This window comes from Alternaria arborescens, assembly GCF_004154835.1.
Source record: "Alternaria arborescens strain FERA 675 chromosome Unknown contig_3, whole genome shotgun sequence".
Classification (NCBI taxonomy): domain Eukaryota; kingdom Fungi; phylum Ascomycota; class Dothideomycetes; order Pleosporales; family Pleosporaceae; genus Alternaria; species Alternaria arborescens.
Window position 1 is genome coordinate 765,409 of NW_021167858.1, and position 20,764 is coordinate 786,172.

General features: G+C 52.2%; 9 protein-coding genes across 9 annotated transcripts; 4 read left to right on the forward strand and 5 right to left on the reverse strand.

Annotated features, from left to right (window-relative positions):
• Positions 1-584: 584 nt before the first annotated feature.
• Positions 585-2,345, reverse strand: AA0111_g1733 (hypothetical protein; the record flags this gene model as incomplete). The annotated part of the gene is made up of 1 exon (XM_028647425.1): positions 585-2,345. The coding sequence occupies one exon, from the start codon at positions 2,343-2,345 to the stop codon at positions 585-587; it is 1,761 nt and encodes a 586-aa protein (XP_028510448.1).
• A 729-nt stretch (positions 2,346-3,074) lies between these two features.
• Positions 3,075-4,208, reverse strand: AA0111_g1734 (hypothetical protein; the record flags this gene model as incomplete). Its single annotated transcript, XM_028647426.1, has 1 exon — positions 3,075-4,208. The coding sequence occupies one exon, from the start codon at positions 4,206-4,208 to the stop codon at positions 3,075-3,077; it is 1,134 nt and encodes a 377-aa protein (XP_028510970.1).
• A 351-nt stretch (positions 4,209-4,559) lies between these two features.
• On the reverse strand, positions 4,560-6,353 carry AA0111_g1735 (hypothetical protein; the record flags this gene model as incomplete). Its single annotated transcript, XM_028647427.1, has 1 exon — positions 4,560-6,353. The coding sequence occupies one exon, from the start codon at positions 6,351-6,353 to the stop codon at positions 4,560-4,562; it is 1,794 nt and encodes a 597-aa protein (XP_028510453.1).
• A 463-nt stretch (positions 6,354-6,816) lies between these two features.
• On the reverse strand, positions 6,817-8,690 carry AA0111_g1736 (hypothetical protein; the record flags this gene model as incomplete). The annotated part of the gene is made up of 2 exons (XM_028647428.1): positions 6,817-8,514; positions 8,580-8,690. 2 exons carry the CDS (start codon positions 8,688-8,690, stop codon positions 6,817-6,819), a joined length of 1,809 nt encoding a protein of 602 aa, XP_028510452.1.
• Positions 8,691-9,909: 1,219 nt separating this feature from the next.
• On the forward strand, positions 9,910-10,552 carry AA0111_g1737 (hypothetical protein; the record flags this gene model as incomplete). The annotated part of the gene is made up of 2 exons (XM_028647429.1): positions 9,910-9,972; positions 10,022-10,552. 2 exons carry the CDS (start codon positions 9,910-9,912, stop codon positions 10,550-10,552), a joined length of 594 nt encoding a protein of 197 aa, XP_028510451.1.
• Positions 10,553-10,645: 93 nt separating this feature from the next.
• On the reverse strand, positions 10,646-11,450 carry AA0111_g1738 (hypothetical protein; the record flags this gene model as incomplete). The annotated part of the gene is made up of 2 exons (XM_028647430.1): positions 10,646-11,204; positions 11,254-11,450. 2 exons carry the CDS (start codon positions 11,448-11,450, stop codon positions 10,646-10,648), a joined length of 756 nt encoding a protein of 251 aa, XP_028510455.1.
• Positions 11,451-11,959: 509 nt separating this feature from the next.
• On the forward strand, positions 11,960-13,765 carry AA0111_g1739 (hypothetical protein; the record flags this gene model as incomplete). The annotated part of the gene is made up of 1 exon (XM_028647431.1): positions 11,960-13,765. The coding sequence occupies one exon, from the start codon at positions 11,960-11,962 to the stop codon at positions 13,763-13,765; it is 1,806 nt and encodes a 601-aa protein (XP_028510454.1).
• A 539-nt stretch (positions 13,766-14,304) lies between these two features.
• Positions 14,305-17,959, forward strand: AA0111_g1740 (hypothetical protein; the record flags this gene model as incomplete). Its single annotated transcript, XM_028647433.1, has 3 exons — positions 14,305-15,603; positions 15,651-16,501; positions 16,549-17,959. 3 exons carry the CDS (start codon positions 14,305-14,307, stop codon positions 17,957-17,959), a joined length of 3,561 nt encoding a protein of 1,186 aa, XP_028510798.1.
• A 788-nt stretch (positions 17,960-18,747) lies between these two features.
• Positions 18,748-20,537, forward strand: AA0111_g1741 (hypothetical protein; the record flags this gene model as incomplete). The annotated part of the gene is made up of 3 exons (XM_028647434.1): positions 18,748-19,146; positions 19,203-19,298; positions 19,347-20,537. The coding sequence occupies 3 exons, from the start codon at positions 18,748-18,750 to the stop codon at positions 20,535-20,537; spliced, it is 1,686 nt and encodes a 561-aa protein (XP_028510799.1).
• Positions 20,538-20,764: the final 227 nt, after the last annotated feature.

The window sequence follows — 20,764 nt, forward strand, 5'->3', positions numbered from 1 at the left end:
CTTGCCTCCGACCTTGGAGCTCCTTGGGGGTGCAATTCGACTTGACGCGCATATTACAAATTTGAGCAAACACGCGCGCGCAAATTGGACAAGTAATTCATCTTCCGCACTCGCTCTCGTCAAACCAATTGTCGTGTAGTGCCGAGTCGGATCGAACGCTCCCAAGAAGGTCAAGACAGAAAGGAACCACGACTCTTTGCCACTGCCACGCGCAAAGTTAGTTTAGAGCGCGAAAATGCAAATGCAAATGCAGCAACCACCAGAAGTTCTCCTCGGCTTCATTGCCGGCGCTGCAACATTTGCCAATGTGCCTGCTAGTCGAAAAGCCATGCCGTTTCCAGCAAGCTCTAAACAAACGCCCCTTGCGTATATGGAAACCCACGTGCATGCATTCCACGATAGAACAAAGACCCTCATCCCATGTCCCCCGAAAAGACTACGGCAAAATGCAGAGAGAAGGGAAGCAAGCGAACGCACGTACCTAAGGCAAAACTGTCTTGGCAATGTCTTCACACAATGGTCGCAAACGGCCTCGAGTCGTGTATGTTTGATCAGCGCGTCGCCAAACAAACAGACTTCAGTCTTCAGTCGGCTTCGACTATTTCAGCGCTCTCCCACAAGCGACGGCATATCTCCTCCGCTTCGTTTCGGCTACGCGCCTGGTCGCTCTCTAAACTTTGTCCTCCGGCTTCAAAGTCGTTCTCGTCGCGACTAGTCTTGCCGCGCCCTGCATCGTTCTCAAAACTGACTCGCGATCTCCGTGAGCTTGCCCCATCTGTTTCGACGCTGTTTTCGTTGAAACTTGTGCTCAGGCTGCTGGCACCTGTTGTGAAGCCGTTTGCACTGTGCGATGACTTGGGTATGCGCGTTTTGCGAGACATGCCAGGGGTTTGATATATCCGCGCAAGGGCGTCTGCAATCGGGTTGCGATATCTTCGCACCACGTTGTATTCGACCGCGACGTGGTTGAACTGCTGCTGTAGACGGGGATCCAAGCGTCCCTCGCCATTGCCATTGTAATGGATGCTAGACTGGAGGTATGTGGGACCGCCCGTGCGGGGCAGCGTTACGGGTACGAGCTTCTGCGGTTCAATGTTGGACGACGCACGCTGGAGCATGAGTTTCTGTTGTGTCCGCGAGGGGGGCAGATTAGTGGGTGTGGTTGTGCCGGAACGCTGAGGTGTTTTGGATGGCGTGTCTGCGCCGCCGTTGAAATTTGGCATCGACTTGTTGCGTTTGCTCTTGTCGAGTTCACCTCCATCGGTATCTTCCTTCAGACCATGCCCAGCCATGTATGCGCCGTCATGAGGTGTCCCAGCCGAGCCGTCTCCGTCCATAAAACGCGATACCAGATTGTGTCCCGGCGTGTCTACAAGCGTAGAACCAACGGACCCAGCCGTGTGACTGAGTAAATTGTGGCGGTCGGACGATGATACGACGGTCGCAGCGACTGACGATGTTTGAGGAGCAAGATTCCGCGAGGAGCTGCGCTGCAGTAGTCGCGAAGTGATCATGTCAGCATCTGGAGGCCGAGAATGTTGGTAAGAGCTCCCGCCGTTGGTTTGTGTGTTGTTGCGTGTGCGATCGGTGAGCGTCTGAGTCGCCTGGCTGGGCGCCTCCTGTATTGTCCCTGCCTGCTGTGATGGCTCTCCCCTATTCTTCTCCATGTTGATCTCCGCCGCTCTATGCTGTGCCTCGAGTATGACGGAGTTGGAGCGCGTGTTCGATCGGGTAGTCGTAGGTGACTGTGACGCGCTCTCTTCGGTCCACCCGCCTTCTTCTTCCTCGTCGTCGTTGGGCATATCAAAGTGAACCGCAGCGTGCGGCTCCGGCGAACTCTGCCGAGATCGAGTGGGGGTCGCGAGTGCACGCTTGGAAGCAGCGTTTTCGTTCTTTGAACCCTTCAGCGCGTGTTTTGCATGGCCTTGCCGCGGCGGCAGATGTCCGCTCGAGTGATTTCTGCGCAAGTTGGCTTGCTGATTGTTTGCTCTCACAATGGCACCAGATGACGCATGTCGCTTGAAACCTGGACGCGTATGTGGGCTACTGGGCGCCGAAACTGAATTGCCCGACTGTGAGCGACGGTGGTGTCGCCCTGTGTTTTCTGCACCCTGTAGTGCCTGCTGTGCCTGCTTCTCGGCTTTGTTCAGCTTGTTGAGATTCTTGCCAAAAGACGTGTTCCTCTGTACGCGTTGACCGACAACATGATGGCGCTGGCTCTTGTGATGAGCTGAGCGATGAGGGCCCTCAGACGGCGACTGCGAGATGTGCGATTGCGAGGATGACTGTCTAGTCATCGCAGCTGGCCTCTTGGGCCGCGAATTAGATTCATCTGCCGAAGCCATGCTTACGTTCGCCTACGCAGCGCGCTGCGTCGTTGAAGTAAGATTGGGGGGCCGTTTGGCTGTCGGCGCTGCACGTAATGATGCAAGTCTGCGGTGGTTCGTAGGAATGAAGTGGAGCAGCCAGCCCGGGGTTTCTTTGCGCTGGCAGCCAAGGAATCAATAGGCGGCCATGGAGTTCAATTGCGTGTGTTGGAAGCGTTGGGAACGTGATGCAGCGTGCCACGTTGGGCCCAATGATTCTCGATGGAGATGGTGGAGTGCATGGGCTGCCGTCAAATGAGTAGGCGGTGAATACGCCCCAACCGCTTTCGGTGACCGCGGCCCGTTCCAACGTCATATGACCGGGACATCCGACCCGCATTACTATTACCACAGCTATTCGCTCTCACTTCAATCTCCACAATTACCTTTATCAACGTTCTGCTATTAGAACTCGATTTCTAGGCCCTGCATATGTACAGTATGTATTGTATATGGAGTATTTCGCGTTGATCTTGATACATAATCGCGCGCATTGCGCAGTTTCCCAGTGTGCCAGCTGTAGGATCAAATGTTCGAGGGGGTCTCTCTTTTGTATCTACGAAGATGCCAGCTCTCAAACCCCAGCAGTCGTATGGTGTGTATTTCATACTCTTTGCGTCATCTCGTTCGTCAATCGTGATCGTGGTCTGGTGTCGCGCTCTGTTTGGTGTTGCCTTCACTTCGAACTTGCTCATCTGTCATCGCTTTTCATATCGCAAATGTATGAGCGAACCTCTTCAGCTTGCATTTCATTCCTTGCTGTAGCGCTGCTCGCTGCTGACTGATCTGGCGTTGCGCAGGGTTCATACCATCGATGCAGCCGAAGGAAGAGGTGGTGAGAACAGACTCGGGGCGAGAACGGTAAGACGGCGGTGGTAGCCCAGAAATGTACGTCGGTGCATCAGACAGATCGCCCATGGAGTCTTCTCGAGTAAGACAGGCAGCTGCCGTTGATGGTCGAGTGCTGTCCGCGCTACGTGCCGTACGCATGAAAATGGCGTTGACGCGCCGCTCGAAGACACTCTCAGTATCGCCAAGTCGCACACTTCCTGGTGTGCCCGTACGCAAGGGTAGATCTTCACGTGGCTGTTGATCAACCGATACAAGAGCACTAGTTCGTGTGGAGGGATACCGTGTTGACGGCTGCATGGCGGGACGAAGGAAAGATCTAGACCGAGACATGAGCATAGGAGCGGGGGCTTCATTGACATCCTCATAGGAGACGGCTAAGAGTGGCATCGACGCCGATTGTCTGTTGTGCTTTCGATCGCCCTGGCGTTGAGATTTAGTACGCAGAAGTGAAGGTATCTGAACCTGCATCTTCTTGGCGCAACGACGGAAGGCTATCCTTTGCTGGCTGTTGGCTGTCGATGGCCTGGCGATTCCGAGTGCTCCAGTCAACGGAACGGCATGTTGCGCCACGGGTGTATCCTTGACACCAGGGCTGGTCGCCGCCCTCCAGTAGGGAAGTCCTCCCATCAGAGGAGGCGAAGGCGTGTTTACGCTGGCATCCAACCAGGCATTAACATCCCGTATAATGCCCGAATCTGGTCTTGGGGGACGGATTGGAGGTAAGACTGGCGCCCGAGGTGAACCTTGCTCGACATCAATTGGGACCAGTGGAACTGCTGACGCATCGTCAAGATTTTGTGCAAGCTCTGTTGAAGGTGCTGTGCGCGGACGCCGGAGGGAATTCTTTCGTTGCATCTCGTTTGAGTCGTTGTCGTTCTTCAGTGTTTGGCGCGATGCCACTTTGCGCAGATGTCGCCGCAGCCACTTCTTCGCTGTTTCATGCTTGCTATCAGCTGTAGTAATCGTCTGTTCTGTAGTTGGTGCCGTCATGATGCGTGATTATAGAGGAGCTGCTGCGAGAATGTCGTACGGTGATTGATGCACGACGGTAACAGTAATGTAGAGAAGTTGAGGGTGTAGACGCAGCAGTCACTTCATGTAGTTCTAAGTGAGCATCTTCGCTGGCGGAAGGTGCGAGCAAGCTGCCGTTGTATAATAGGAACGTCATCGGGTTGGTTGAGAAAGTGCAGTCGTCGAGCTGCTCAACTGACAGTCACTCTGGATAATAAGGAAGGCACGTTTTGGAGCTTTCACTTATGAATTTGATGAGAGCCCAAGCATTTCTCATTGTTACCAACTGTATGGAAGCGACAATACAACCAATCCATTGTGTCTACGCTCCTAATAATCAAAATCCTCAAACACTACTTTCTGTCCTTCTAGCCATCCTGTAACTATTTTCCTCATCCCCTTTCCGGCACACACGTACCATGTATCAGCCTGCATCGCCTGTATATCACTCTTCGTCATTCTTCTTTCCACAACCTCAGCCTCCGATTTCACGTGATCCTTCATCTTAGTTAAGTCACCGTCTGTTCCGCCGCCTGTCAGAAACACCGTCGTACAAGCTCCTAGGCCATGATACCGTCGAAACGTATCATACACCAACCCCACATCCTCACTCCGTACGGCCCAAATCAACTTGAATCCTCCAGCTCCCAAACCCAGCCCACCAACTTGTCCGAGCAACGGCGTGCCCCCCACTCCGCCAGCCACAAAAACCACCTTACGCCCATCGGCCTTTTCGATCTTGAACTGACCCCCTACACCGAGGGCACCTATCTCCAACCCAGCCCGCTCATTTTGCTGGAAGAGGAACCGTGTAACAGTCCCAACGTTCCGTATAGTCATCTCAAACTCACTTTCCTTCTCATGGTCTTTGCTAGGCGTGGAGGAAATGGTAAACGTCCTCACAAAGTCATCGTTCAGACTTCCAGGATCATCATCGCGCATGTGTTCGTACCCAATGTCCAACTCTTTGCTAAAATCTAGCGCAATCCATTGCCCAGATTGATATGTTATGCCATCTCTCACAGTGAAGGTGAAACGAGCAATACTAGGCGTGAGAACCTCTTTCTTGGTCAAAGATGCCATGGTGTGAGAAACGGAGAGTTTGCCGCGTATGTTCCCTTCAGAAGCAAGGGTGCGCACGAGCGGATTATATGGGCTAGGTGTCTTCTTCGAGCCACGAAACGGCAGACCATTGGCTACAAATCGGCATTCTGAGATGGTTATCTTGACGGCCAGATTGCTACTGGGCAATAGGGCAGCTGCATCTGCACCAGCGAGGATGTCAGTTGTGCCGGTCAGGTAAAGGACATCTCCCGTTTCGTAGTCTGGAAACACGATACCAATCTTGGGGTTGAGCATTAGATTACCGAGGGACTGATAAAGCCGGTTTCCGGAGTATTCGGGGTAGACAAGAGTGCTTGAATCTATCATCCGGACGAATCCCGCTGGTCCACCGCGATGGTTGACATCCATGTCGTCCTCAGTTGTTGTAGATAAGAAAAACATGTCGGATCTCGCAATGAGTTCTTCTCCTTCTTTTGATAACGCTGAGGATTGTGATACTGATCTTGCGTTTACTAGCGCTGGGCGTATTTCGTATTGATTGAGATACTTGGGACAATTTCCTAGGCTTTGTTCTATCTTGGTGACGAGTTGAATCTGTTCTTGTTTCTTGTCTGCCTCACCTTCGATCTCAACGTCGATATCCCTTATTGCTCCTGCAATCATACGCCCGGCGGTTTTGACTCTTTTCCTCGTCATCAGATCGATAGCTAAACCTGCTACTAGTTTGCCACCGTCTTTTGCTTGGGTCATCTCGCCCTTCTGATTCTCACTTGTCAGCGCTTGCACGACAGGATCGTACGTTCCATCGACGAGTGTTCGCGTGCCGATGAAGCCTCCACCAAGCTGTTCAGAGAAACCAGGCTCGCCACCCCATAGTGTCGCCCATGGTCTAGATTGTGCATCCAGTGTTCCGAGTGCGAGTAGAGGAGCACGTTGGAACATAAAACTGGCTTGTGGTGTGAGCATAGCCGATGTTGGATTGTCTTGGGGTGGAACGCGGAGGAGGTGATGCATCTTCTCTTCGCCCTCGTTCCAGGGTATCCCTATTGAGAACGCCATCTTGTGAAAATGTGTGTTTGATGTAGTAAGAATTGATATGGGTTGTTGATCGAATGTCGAGAGTCTCCCGGTCCAGCTCTGTGTTATATAGCTCCTGTGGAGGGGGTCTCCTGCATGTCATCCTCTACATCGGAGTCGTAACCATCGGCAGTGTTGCCGTCGGCATTGGATCTGGTAAGCAAGTCGTTGCAATGCGCGGCCGGCATTCGGAGTGTCATCTACAGTGCCACAGCAATGTGTCGGCATCGGCAACATCTCAAATGTCGCCATTCGACTCGGCCCTACATTGCGGGGAACAGGAACTAGTCCAAATGAGTCGGGGAGGCGTACAATTGAGAACCCGCGCTAATTATGAACCTATCTATCATCAAACGCTAGGTCGTATGCAGACAGCATCATAACCCGTGAAGACGAGATTCTGCTCTAGATCTGGCGTCACATCAATTCGCTGATACTACAGCATCTATCTATGCTCACCAATAATCATCTCTGCCGCCTTCTCAGCGATTCCGTACACAAGCGTCTGAAGATGGGCGCTCGGCAAAAGAGGAATAATGCTCGCATCCACTACCCTCAACCCACTGGTACCGTAGACCTTCAGCTCTGAATCCACAACACCGCCAGCCTTTTCCGGAAGCAACGCAGCAGTACCAATAGGATGATAGATACTCAACGTGTTCGCAAGCGCATACTTTCGCCAGTCCTCATCAGTTTGGACTGCATTGCCCGGCTCATACTCTTCGGTCCAGACCTCGCTCATGGGCTTCGTAGAGGCGATCTTACGCAGATATTTGGCGAGATTCGTAGCAGCTGCAAGATCGTAGGGATGGGATAGGTAGTTAGGGTTGATAAGAGGCTTATCGCTCACGTTTCGAGAGCTGATGTGAACATTGCCCTTGCTGAGAGGGTGTTGCACAACACCAATCAGTGCAAAAGTGCCGATGCCGAACTGAGAGGAGTTGGCAGCAGGATAGCCTTTGAGGCCAGTGTAGCCGTCTGAGAAGATGACTTCTAGTTGGGGTACTTTGGTGCTCAAAGCTGGGGAGAAGTATGTCTTCTTCAATCTGTCGGTTGCGGAAACCAAGCTCTTGTCGTTGTCGACGAGGGTACGGAGCTGAGAGGCCGTTTCGTTGCTGACAGTACCCCAGGGGAAGTATGCATAGCCGCTGGCTGTGTAGTCGTAGAGTGACTCGCGGTCTGCGTTATACAACGCTAGCTCGGCAGCCGCACGGGTGGCGTTCTTGAGGACATCGAAGGAAGGGTATTCGGGTTTCAATTGATAGGAGACTTGGATGCGGATGTGGTCTTGGAGGTTTTCGCCCACGTATGGCAAGTGCTTGACAACGGGGATGCTAAGTTTCTCAAGGAGTGATGCATTTCCGACACCGGAGAGTTCGAGAAGACCGGGGGTTTGGAAGGAGCCAGCTGAGAGAATGATTTCCCGCCGCGCGGTGATTGTAGTACCATCTTCGAGGGTGACTCCTGTGGCAGTTGTTCCTTTGAAGTCGATCTTAGCCACACGGGTGTCTAGCTTCAAGATCAGGTTGTCTTTGGCGAGTTTGAGATACTCTGGGGCATAGGAGCGAGTGTAGTTCGGGCTGACATTGCTGGGTTGAGTCGAGACGCCGATGGGGTTGCCATTCAGACTTTCTCGGTTTGTCGTCAAGCCGAGAGCATTCATCGTAGGATACCATGTCGATTGATGTCGCGGGAAGATTCTGTTGATGAGTGTGCGAATAGGTCCAGTTATACCGACTCCTTCGGTGCCATATGCGGGCGACGGGAGGAAAGTCTCACACTTCAACATTGCCGCATAAAGACTCTTCCAGTTCCATCCTTTGTTACCGAGCTGCTTTTCCCAGGCATCGAGTTCGAATTTGGAAGTCCTGTCCCACGTCATAAGATTGAGCGCAGAGCTACCTCCGAGGACCTTGCCACGGTTTTGCGCGAAGACGCGGTTGTTGGCACTGGGTTGTGCAATGGTGGTCAAGTTCCAATCGTATTTGCCTCCGAGTGTTGAGCCTTTTCTTCCCGGCACGGAGATTCCAGGTTCCTGGCGGCCATCGGGTCCAGCTTCTATGACGAGGACGCTGAGGTCTGGAAGGCCAAGACTGATGCGCGAAGCAACCGCGAGACCTGCAGTTCCGCCTCCAATAACTATCTTATCGCTTGTTAGATCATCCCTAGAGCTGGAGTGTGGACTCCAGGTTTCTGAAAGCAACGTACAAAATCGTAAGAGCTAGAATTAACTGGCAGACCTTCCTCTCGCCCGACAACTGCTGCGCTGCCATGCCCCAACAGCACGGACACAAGTAATGTGGAAGTGAATGTCTTCATGATTCTGCCGTAAAGGGAAGCGCCGTGTTCTCCAGATGTCGATACGGTCGACGAAGAACGTGAAGCCTCGTAAAAGCTCTTTCTCGAGCATACCAGCTTGATATAAATTGCATGTCAGCACTACCGAGCTAGGAAATGCATGCTAGCGATATGCAGAGCCGAGTCCGAGATCTAAGATTCCATATGCAGGAGCGGCCTGGAATCGTTTGTTGCTATTATCCGATGCAAGACGGGACAAGGTACCGGCAGAGCACCCACTTTTGGCTGCGCATTTACGCCTGTCTACCGGGTATGGTAGATAATTAACCCGGACGCCTGGACATGACTTTCCTTTCGACCTCCGATCTTTTTCATAGTCGTGCTCTCGTGGCAGTGCAACGTCAGACTGCACCTAACGAGGGACCGTAGGTTCGTGAGGTCTGAACACGCCCTCGAGACCAATGTAAGGTCCGAAGTCCTCTTCGGATGCTCTGCCGCAGTGTGGACCCGGGAGGCAATGGGCGGGAACTAAGAGCTCTTCGCGTGACAGCACACAACGCGCGAGTCGCATTACGCTCCATCGGTCTTATATAGCAGTGGCCATGGTAGTATGTGCAAAGACCTTGACCGCAAGGCTTAGGCGTACCGCCAAGAATACCTCACCATTGGTTTGGATACGCACACACGGCAGAGCTACGGATGCAAGAATGATGAATGTGAAGCAGTAAGGCATTGTTGAATGAGGATAAGCCATTCTAGAAAGGTGCGCGTGGATATCCGCGCTAGTCAGTGTCCCGTCCTCTATCAGCAGGTACGACATCGCAATCCTAAAACTAAATTCATCCCACCTTCTAGCTAAAGATCAGTCTCCAGCCATGGTGAGCACGTATCTCGACCGGATGCTTTCTTTTTGTAAGGTGCCATTTCGGCGCAACAATCACAATACGAGAAAGCTGAAAGCTGGTCAGACCAGGGTGCCAGGCCAGCTGGACCCCTAACTTAGTCTTTCTCCGCGTCTCAAGCTTGGAAGAGGCGAATGTTGATCAACCACTAACACCACCATCGTCGTCGTCTAACATACTGAGTCTTGTTCGCAAGACATTTAAGTCCCTATCTTTGCGCGTTCGATCCAACCATGGCAATGCGCAAGAACCGGGTGAAGCCTACAGCCTACCCGTTCCTACCTTTCCATATCATACGATGCGCACAATTACTTTCTTCACTTGTAGTAGCGAGCATCATGTTTTATTTCCTTCGTGAATTATGGCATGATGGGTATAGATTACCTTGGACATTCATTCTGGTACGTATTCCTACCACATACAGCATCGCAATACTAACATTTGTCCCAGCTAATGTCGGTTTCCCTTTTCACCCTCGCTGCGCTCACTTGTACAATCTTCCTCCATATCCGTTACGGGCTATCTGCATCTCTCAACCTCACCCTCAACGCCGTCCTCGCACTTCTCTGGGCTGTGTCTTTTGCTCTGCTAGCATGGTGGTGCTCTGGCACATTGGCACATGTATGCGATGCGCAGAATTGGGAGTCGGAGGCAGGGATAAGTGTGTGCAGGATGTACAAGGCGCTGTTCAGTTTTGCATTGCTGGGCTTTGTGGCGACAGCGCTGGCGTTGGGGTTGGACATCAGGGTTATGAGGAGCGCGAGGAGGAGAGGCGTCTTTCAGCAATTGGATGTGCTGGATGGTGGGAATGGGAAGAGAGACGGCGAATTGGGAGAGGAGGATGTCAATCCAAATCCAGTCGCAGCACAAGCCCAACGGGCGAGGGGAGGGGATGGGTATGCGCTGCCGGAAGAGCAGTTTGAGTATAACGATATTGGATATCAAGGCGCAGCAGGGCAGATTGGGAGAAGTAGAATATGAAGAGAGTAGGAGGTTATGTTATAAGGATTATTGACACGCTATCTTGAACGCCGCCCAATGCTGGCATGATGCCGGGTATCACAGTGCAAGAAACTAAAAAATGTCGTCCATGATGGCATCCCTGCCATTCATGGCTGCAGCCGCGGCATGCTCTGTGCCAACGTCCGCATCCATTGACATTGAGGGAGCCTCCCGCGCAGTAATTTCGTCTTCAACGAAAACACCCAAGCCACCGAAAGCTTCGCGTAGTGTCCGACTGCAGTAGTCTTGCAAACTGTGCCCTCCCACTAGATGTGCCGAATCCTTCTTCATACGTGCGTACCAGTCCACATCGTAGTTGTCCTGAAGTACGTAATATTGAGGTGCGATGGTGTAACCGCCGAATGGATCGAAGGGTGCTTCCACGGGTGGCGCGACGCGCTTTTTGAGTCCGCGGATCACGAAACCGCCGTCAACATCATCTTTGAGTGCAGGGCCTTTGCGAGCGGCGGCTTCTTGCTCAGCCTTTTGGAGAGCCTCGAATTTTCTCAATTTCGCCCAGGTCGCGTCCACGTCGATGTTGAGGATGAGATTCCAGTTGATCTCTTCGACCTGCTCGAGGTAGTCATTGTAGTCCCTAAGCGTCTCAAAATCGTCTTCTGTTTTGTTCATGCTGCATGGCCGTCAGCTACATCTTACAAGGGTCGATACGTCGCACTTACATCTTCATGACCTTCTTCCTGAGATCCACCTCTCGCTCCACCTTCAGATCCTCGAAAGTTGCCCTCCGAAAGTTCCTATAGGCAAGCGTCTTTGCGCATCCTGCAACAGGACATATACTGTTGCCTTTGCCAAACAATCGTTCTACACAGGTATCGCACATCTTATGGTAGCATATTGGGTTGATTTTGAACTGCATATTGGAGTTAAGGAAGCGCGACGACCTGCATACGGGGCACGAGTCTGAGGCATCGTCAGCGAGAGAAATGGAACGAGGCATTTGCTGCAAAGACAAGCTGTAAAGGGTTTTGGAGAGTGACGCACCGCCATCTTGCTGCTTCGACGCGTCGGCGCCGCGCGATTTCGACATGGCGGAGGTTGTGGCGGAGATATGCTTCCAAGCTTGACGGATATGGGACCTCGGGAAGTTGAAGGATGGTGCTGACTCAGCGTGTAGAAGTCGCTGGCCGTTTTATGAGATCAAAAGCATGACCGGGCAGCTAGGAATGTATATGAGGGGATGATATCAGCGACAGTAAGATTCACGCACTCCTTCTGTCTGACAAACGACAGACCGGCGATCTGTATGCAGGCGTAGCATGGTTTCCCTTGTGGGGCCAGCCGCCAAGACCCGCGCTTTTTCTCGTACACAAAATTCCTGCATCTTTCTTTCCTCTCTCGCACTCATACTCCCACCACAACACCAAAATGGCAGCCTCAACACAGAGCGCTCTAGAGGAGCTCGAGCGCAGCCGTGCGCAGCTGCAGCAAAATGTCGATAAGCTGCGCAAAGCACTCTCCCACTGGACGACCTGGGAGGCTGAGTATGAGACGCTGAAAGAAGAGATTCAAGAAGCCGGCGATCCCTCGCCCTCACAGATACGTGAGATGGCACGCGACCTCGAACTTACCCTGCTGGACCAGAAGGAAGTTGAGGAGCTGCTCTGCAAGAACTCGCCATCGGAACGCACTGCTAACCAAGTTATTGACATGATCTCTAGACGCGTTGACTATGTTCGGACGAGTAGTGCTACTATCGAGAAGAATCTTGACACTGCCGAGAAGAAGCTTGCTGGCGTCGACGTCCTGTTGGAGCCAGGCATGGACAACGAAGAGGGCGAGCCGATGATGGACATCGAAGAAGAACTGGATGATGAGGGCAACGAGGTCTCGAGCTCTGTCAACCAGACGGGCAAGGCCGCAGCTGAGCTTGTTGAGGTTCTGCGCAAAGCTGGCATCCAAAAAGCTGAGCTGGAGAAGAAGAATGCAGAAGAAAAGGCTCAAGACACACCAGCTTCACACACCATGTCAGAATCGAAGTCTTTTCCGCCGCTTTCCGAATCCACTCCTGCCACGACCGACAGCCAAACTTCAAAATCAGCGCCTTCGAAGAAGGCTGTGTCCTTCTCCGAAAAAGTCGAAGTCGAACCGGCTGCCAAAGCGGTACAAGACACTGACGAGGATGAGGCTGCAAAGGTCGCCTCACTGCTCTTCCCAGAGGGCACACGTGCCATCGACCTTGAACAGGACGATGTGGACTTGTCCAATGCTATCATCCCAAGCGATGAGACGCCAGAGGAAGCTGAGCTGAGGAGGCAAATGCTGCAATATGGCATGTCAGAGATCGGGCAGATTGTCGCCGAACTTGATCTGGACCAGCCTACTGCGTCATACTCGGACGAAGAAGATGACGACGATTATGGCGACTATGATACCGAAGACGAAGAAGAGGAAGACGAGTACGGTCGCAGCACTAAGCCAGTCATCACCGAAGACTATCGAAAGCAGATGATGGAGCTCGAGAAGAAGTTGGGCGCTCGTATGCTTGAGAACGTGGGGCCTGAGTCAGGAAAGCACTCCCTTGACGAGCACATCGGAGACATTCGCACAATGCGTGTGAAGCGTGACGATCAGTTCGACGAATCTCTGGGCACCTCTTCGGCCACGCCAGCAACAGATGATACCAAGGAGCCAAAGAAGAAAGGAGTACGCTTTGCCGATAACCTGGACATCTCTGAGGCACCAAAACCAGCACAGCAACCGGCTCGAGCTACCCAGCCAGTGGCAAAATCAACTCCAACCATATCCGATACCATCGTTGAGCGGTCTGCAGTTCCTGCAGCACCAGTTGAGCCTCCCAAGCCTGCCAAAGTATCCAAGTTCAAGAGTGCCCGTGCTGCAGCAAACACTGCGCCCCAGGTGCTGCCGACCCCTTCTGTACCAGAACCACCACCTGTACCAAGTGGTCCTGTTGGACGAACAATAGCCAACACTATAACTGAGCACGCTCCCTTGCCATCAGAACCTCAGGCTCCTGATGAGTTTGATGCAGTTCTTCTGAACCGCGAGATTCAAGCGGAGTACCACAAGGCGCGCAATCGATTCATCCAGCGACAGGGTGGATTCAAGGCTACTGAAGAGGACGAAGAGAGTCCGATTGTTGAAGAACGAGATGGCAAAACAAAGAAGGTGAGCCGTTTCATGGCGGCCAGACTCAAGGCCGAGGGTATGTAACATGTCCACACAACGTCGCCACCACGTTTCTATCGTCCCCATTCTCTTTGATATGTCATATTCTCATCGCGTACCCTTCTGAGGGTTACGTGTGCACATTTGCACAGCGCAGGGCAAAGCTGAAAGATGCTTTGCCACCGGAACAATCCATGTCCGTGACAGATACCATCCCATGTATCATGAATCACATTACATTCGTTCCAAGATCAAAACAAACGGTACCACTAGACTCGCCGGGCCAAAAACTATGCCTACTCGAGGTTCATATGCTCCGTACATATATATCTCAAACGCCATTATTGGCATGAATGAATCGAAGATGTTGAAACTTGAACTTTTTGGTGTTTTCGCATGAGTGAATACATGGATGCGACAATGCGAGTGAAGCTGCAGGAACCATGTAGCACGACTTCAGACGAAAAGGCTGGCAAACCACCGACTCTGTAGTTTAGTACGTCAGATGTCATGGCGGGGCGCGGATAGTGGGGTAACCTCCTGGCGGCCGACGTGTAAATTTTTGGTCAACGCCGCCTGCAACCATGACTTCCGACTCGAGCTCCTCCACGCACTCCGATTCGCCGCCTACGACTCTCCATCTTTCGTCGCCGTTTGCAGACACGACCAAAGACTCTGCTCACCTCGCCTTTGCACCCATAGCGCTGGCGCAATACCACAACGTTGCCGAAAAACTGGCCTCCAACAACCTCTACCGCATCCTACGCGCACCAGGACCCATCCGTGTATGGGTCTACCGATCGCTACTCGCCGAAAATCAATTGTGGAATGACTGGGACCGTCGCGCGCTGTCACAACCCGACCTGAAGACGGAATCTAGCGAAGGCATGGCCGAAGGCAGCATCAACGATACCGAGAGCATGGGCGAGTCTGAGCGCCCAGAGAGTTCAGGCGGCATACATGCGCGACCCTATCTTACCCGACTCCGCCTGGCGCTCGCGCCCTATACCGTACATTTCCACAACCCAGGCTATGTCAGAGACGATACGTTGCGTATGCTAGAGCGGGACGTGGTCAAGAAGACACTGGAAGAGTCTCGGAAAAGCCTGGAACTGCGCGAAGAACTCGGCCTTTCGTGGGAGTTCTGGGACGATCTTGCGGGCGTGCTGAAAGCCGCTATACCCTCACTCGAGCGCCGATGTTTCGCTGCGCCGGATCCTGCCGCCCCAGAATACGAAGGTCTATCGGGCCCGTTGATCGCAAGCTATTCCCCGAGTCTGCTTAGGGATTTGGAAAGATTGAACCAGCTTGTGTGTATAGCCCGGAATGTGCAGGTGCATGGAGAGAAGGTGCAGAACCTGAGCGCAGACAGGCTGTTCGACAAGGACATTTTTGCGCTGATCAATGTCTGTGTACGAGTCACCGCACGCGGCTACGACGGCGAGGCTGGGACCCAGGACGAAGATAAATGGCAGGGTGTCATCAATGCATACAAGAAGCTTCTCATCACATGTTTGCAGTTCCTCAACAACCTCATCGCACGCAACGAGCAGCGCAAGCTTATGCTCTGGATCGAACTGTTTGACAGCCACCTCGACAATGAACTACCAAACTTTGCCGACATGAAGTACAAGATGGATGAATTCCCACAAGATCAAGGACCGCCACCTGAGGAACAACCACTACCAACAAATGCAGCGCGTAGCTTAGACACATTCAAAATCCCACAGCAACCTGCATCTTCGCCCTTCCTACTGTACATTGGCGAAACGGGCAACGATGTCAAGAAGGCCCTGATACATCATGGTGTCAAAGCAGGCGCCAACGAAATCGCCGCCGAATGCAGGCGCAGGTGGCAGACGATGAGCGAGGAAGAGAAGAACGTAAGTTTCACCGACTCCACTAGCCAGGTCTTGACTAATTTTTCCAGAAATGGAATATGCTGTACGCGGATGTAGTTGCCAGGTATCGCGACCAGATCACCCAATCCAGCACATATCGCAAAGTTGTAGATCAACATGCCAAGAACGAAGAGAGTGTACAAGCACTGGCAAAGAGCATCAATCAACTTCAAGTCGAGGTTGACAGGATGCGTTCTTCAATTACCGCTCTCCCTGGCGACGAATCTAGCCGCGAGCAACAAGCATCCCAAACCGCAGCGGAGAAGCAGTCCCCCAAACCAGCAATGGATGACTCGTTACTAGATCCTAGCATCAAACGGTCTCCCCCGGCAGGTGAGATCGATTTCCGTGTGACATACCCGCCATCCTTCGGTGCGGAGATCCTCCAGAATGGCAAAGAAGATCTGCTTAAGCGTCTGGAGCCAGACCCCGACCGTCCATCAGGGCTAATCAGTGACGTAGCGTCTCCTACTTCTCCTCCGCCAGAGGATGACGATGATAATGATGACGATTACGATGACATACCTGGTGATGAAGGCCGAGGGCTACTTACAGATGTTCCACTAATTCTGGGGCCTACCGAGATTGAAGTCTTGCCTATGATAATCATGGCGGGCATTGTGGAGCCAACAGAGGGACAACCTGGTTATCACTCGGACACGACTGTTTTCAGCAGCGTTAGGAGCATGCATGGTGTGCGGTGTCACCTGCTCCTTGCGCAGGATAATGGCCGAAATCTTCTTAGAGAGCTGTTGATCTTTGTTGCAGCTTGGGATCTACGCGAAGAAGAGCTGTACTTCAAATTCATGGTCAAGATCATGGAAGCTATCCTTGCGAACCAACTACTGCCATTTGCTTACCATGCCTTTAGAGAGTCTGAGTAAGTACATTTATCGAAGACACAGAACCCTGCTGACACTGCGATAGATCGAAAGACATCATCTCTCCGGCTCAGGCAGTCATCATGAAGCTTCTCACCAACATCTTCCGTGCCAGACAAGCCCGTGCTCAACCTACAAAGGGCCACCTCAAAGCAAATCACCCGCAAGTGGACCAAGGCGATGTCCATATGGTCAACTTTCTACTTACTGAGTTCCGTCGTCATATCATTCCTCAAACATGCGCTCTCATCTTCCTTCAAGGCCAAATTCGCGCCGGCCATGCTCAGCCGGAAGACTTTCCTCTGAATCTCTGGGATATGGAGCGCATGTATGAAGGTGTCTATCAATACCTAGAGTTCTTTGCCATTCTCACAGAACATGAGACGTGGAAGAGGATGTTGAGCAACTGGGAAATTTCTCACGAACTGGTAACCCTTCTGAAAGAGTTAGATGCAGCGATACCCAAGGGTCAGCTATCACCGCCTCCCCTGAGGAACGTTCAGCATGCTCCACCACCTCCAGCACCAGTAGAGGTGGATGTTCCTTCGCCACAGCAGCAACAGCAGCAACCACCACAGCCGCAGCCAGTCGCTGTTGAGCGGCCATATGATACTACAGCTGCTGCAGCTGAACCATACATACCCCCGCCAACTTCACCGTCACCTCGACCATACATAGATGAAGCGGCTGATGAACCCTCCGACTTTGAATGGCGCAATCTCAAGAAGCTCGCCGTTCTCGTCCTCAGCTCTCTAGTGTGGAAGAACAAGCACGTTCAAGACCAAATCCGTCCCCTCGGCGGTATCGAAGCAGTCCTCAACTGCTGCTCCTACGACGAGCATAACCCATATATTCGGGAACACGCCATCATGTGTCTACGTTTCCTTATGGAAGGCAACAAGGAGAATCAAGACCGCATTCACGCTCTGGAAAAGGTCAATCAAGACGCCAACGCCAAACCTAAAGCAACATCGAGTTCAAATCCAAACACGGCTGTCCCAGGCGAAAGCAGTGGTAGTAGTGAGAATGGTGGTAGTGGTAGCAGCAGCAGCAGCAACAGATCACCCGTCAACGTCCGTGTACCCGACGAAGTGCTCGACCAACAAGGGTACGAAACCTACATGGATAAACAAGGCCAGGTGATGTTGCGCAAGCGTCAACCTCAGTCTTCGCCTGCGCATCAGAGTCAGAACCAGCCACTAACGTCTCGCTCAGATATCGGGGGCAATAGCAACAGCAAGGGTAAAGGCAAGAGCGACCTTACTACTACTGCTGCGTTGGGTGAGATGGCGAGGATGAGCGGTGGCTTGAGGGATCCGAAGGCACTAGAGGATATGGTGCAACAGGTTATGCGTGGCTTGCCTAGGGTACAAGGCTTGAGGGGTGATGAAGAGAGGGCAGTAGAGGTTGAAGAGGCGCTGAAGAAATTAGACAAGGGTTTTGATGGAGGCTCGTAAAGTGGAGGCTTGCAACGATGACGATGCTCATGATACGGAGTATGGAGTACAGCAGATTCTCTGGTTGTTTTTATTAGATATTCCCTGTCTTGGAAGGCTGTTCGCCATTGCCCGGAACTGGGACTCAAGGAATGCATTATTCTGACACAACCACCAACCTATACGGGCCACTATTCCTTAAAATAGGCTGGGGTGTGCCGAATGATATATGGAAAAGTGTCAACTTCGAAAGGTGTTTAGCGTAACAGAGAGCCGTGAGCAGAATGCTGTACCTATGTATTGTTGTTGCCATTACATCATGCTTAGGGTGCTCGGCTTCGGGGTGTCTTTTCCCGGTTCGGGAAACCTCCGCTCACTCGCTCGCTCAACCTGCATCTTCCCATCTCCACACTTATCAACATCCGTTCACACTTATCAACATCCGTCGCGTCGGATGCGGTCCGATGATAGCGATCGGCTCCTAAAGAAGTACCGGTAAATTCCCGATGCAAAGATAACGAGTCGGCATAACGCGTATCTCCGCGTTACTCGTTCACCGCCGCATGGAGCAGGTACCAAGACCTGACTACTACCAGACTGTGGGGTAGTGGAGACGGTAGTGGAGTCAACATCAATACAGATACAGGGCAGTTACAAGGTTGTATGACCGATCTCGGAACTATGCGCAGGCATCAAATGTCGTTATATACACTTCCATGATGGCTTCGCTCGACGTAGCTTCGTTGTTGTGCGAACGCGTCGTGTCAACCTTAGTTTCCCACATTGACGCCATCATGGGTCAACACAACATGGCTCAGCGCCTTCTTACCACAGTCACATTGCTCACCAGCCTGTCTGGCGTCTCAGCTTCATATAACACATCCGAAGTCACACTTCCTGGCTATGGCACTTTCCTCGGCACGACAGTCTCCCAGACTTTGACTAAGAAACCTCTACCACGCGCTGTAGACGCATGGCTCGGAATCGATTACGCTTCTCAGCCTGTTGGAGAAGGGAGGTTCGCGCCTGTTGGAGCGCCAGAGCCTTTTGATGGTGTTAAGAATGCAACGAGCTATGGATACTCGTGTTACCAGGATCCATTGGATATCACGTACGAGATGGATGAGGCATGTTTGAGCATGAACGTCTTCCGACCGCAGGGTGTTGGCGCGCACGAGAAGTTGCCCGTGCTAATCTGGATACATGGAGTGAGTTTCTGAAAAGGATTGGGTATGTGCTGCATTTACTGACTTGACTTCAAAAGGGCGGCTTCGTTGCTGGTAGTGCTAGGAGTTTCGATGGCCCGAGTTTCGTAGCTAATTCAAAGGAGCCGTTGATCGTTGTCAACTTCAACTACAGAGTAAGTATGGTAATTTTTTTCTGTACAATCAAGCCTAACGTTATACAGGTAAACTCTTGGGGTTTCCTCCCCTCTCCCGTCTTTGAACGCGAAGGACTTCTTAACCTGGGTCTTCGAGATCAGGAGACCTTGTTCAAGTTCGTTCAAAAGTACATCTCCGCTTTTGGAGGCGACGCTTCTCGAGTCACCATTGGAGGTCGTTCCGCTGGTGCGCACTCAGTCGGCATCCATCTGTTCCACAACTATAACACCACCGAGGGCGCCGCACCACTCTTTTCCCAAGCTCTTCTCCAATCCGGCAGTGTAACCGCTCGAGCGTTCCCCAACGCGTCTTACCCCCTGTACCAAGAGCAGTTCTCGCGATACCTAGGTCTTACAGGTTGCAGCGCTGTGGCCAACAGCACCGATACCGAAATCCTCAGCTGTTTGCGTTCTGTCCCCGCTGCTGCCATTCAGAATGCTAGCGCTCTAATATGGCGCGCTTCTGAATATGCCATCACATGGCCATTCCAGCCCACCCGCGGTGGCCCCCTTCTCGAACAAGCGGGCTCAACCTCTGGAGTCAACGGCCAATTCTACCGCATCCCCACCATCACGACCAACGTCCCTGATGAAGCAAAGTACTACTCACCCGGCGACATTGAGACCAATGATGAATTCCTTGCCTTCATGAAGAACCTGATCCCCGGACTCACACCCGAAGACCTCTCTGATCTTGAGGAGCTATACCCCGACCCCACAGGATTGGACAGTGGGCCATACGTCCATAGCTCCAACTCAACTCAATACAATCGTCTCTCTGCCGCCCTCACAGACTACATGTATGTTTGCGCCGGCCAAGAAACTGCTCTCCGTATGTCCGCCGCCGACGTACCAGTACATAAGCTGGTATTCGCTACAAACAACACGTTCCCCACTTGGAAGGGAATACCGCATACTGCCGACACAAAGTACACCTGGGCTGAGCCAGCCGGTGCTGGCGGTGTCCAGTACCCCGAAGTCGGCAAGGAGTTGTTGAATGCTTATTTCTCGGACTTTGTTGCGCTGGGTGATCCCAATGCCGGCAACAGGACAGGTGTGCCATACTGGCCGCTTTATGCGGATGAAGGTGAGGGTAAGCCCGGGTTGCAGTTGAGGATGGAGCCTTTCGGCAACACTAGAGTTGAAGGGGATGGGATTCGGAGGAAGCAGTGCGAGTGGTGGAGAGACGAGAGTAAGGCTGCGAGACTTGAAAAGTAGGTCATATATCAAGCTTTTGTCAGTCGATAGAGTATAACAGACAGCGAGATAGATGAATATTGCTCAGACATATCCACACTCTCAACTTATCAAACAATACCTATACCCTCTTCCTAATCCTTGCCGCAATTTTCTGCTTAGGCCTCATTGTCCCAAAAGCCTTCTTTTTGTTCCCTGGATCCAAAGCTCGTGCCCCTTCCATATCAACTACCTCAATCTCAAATTCA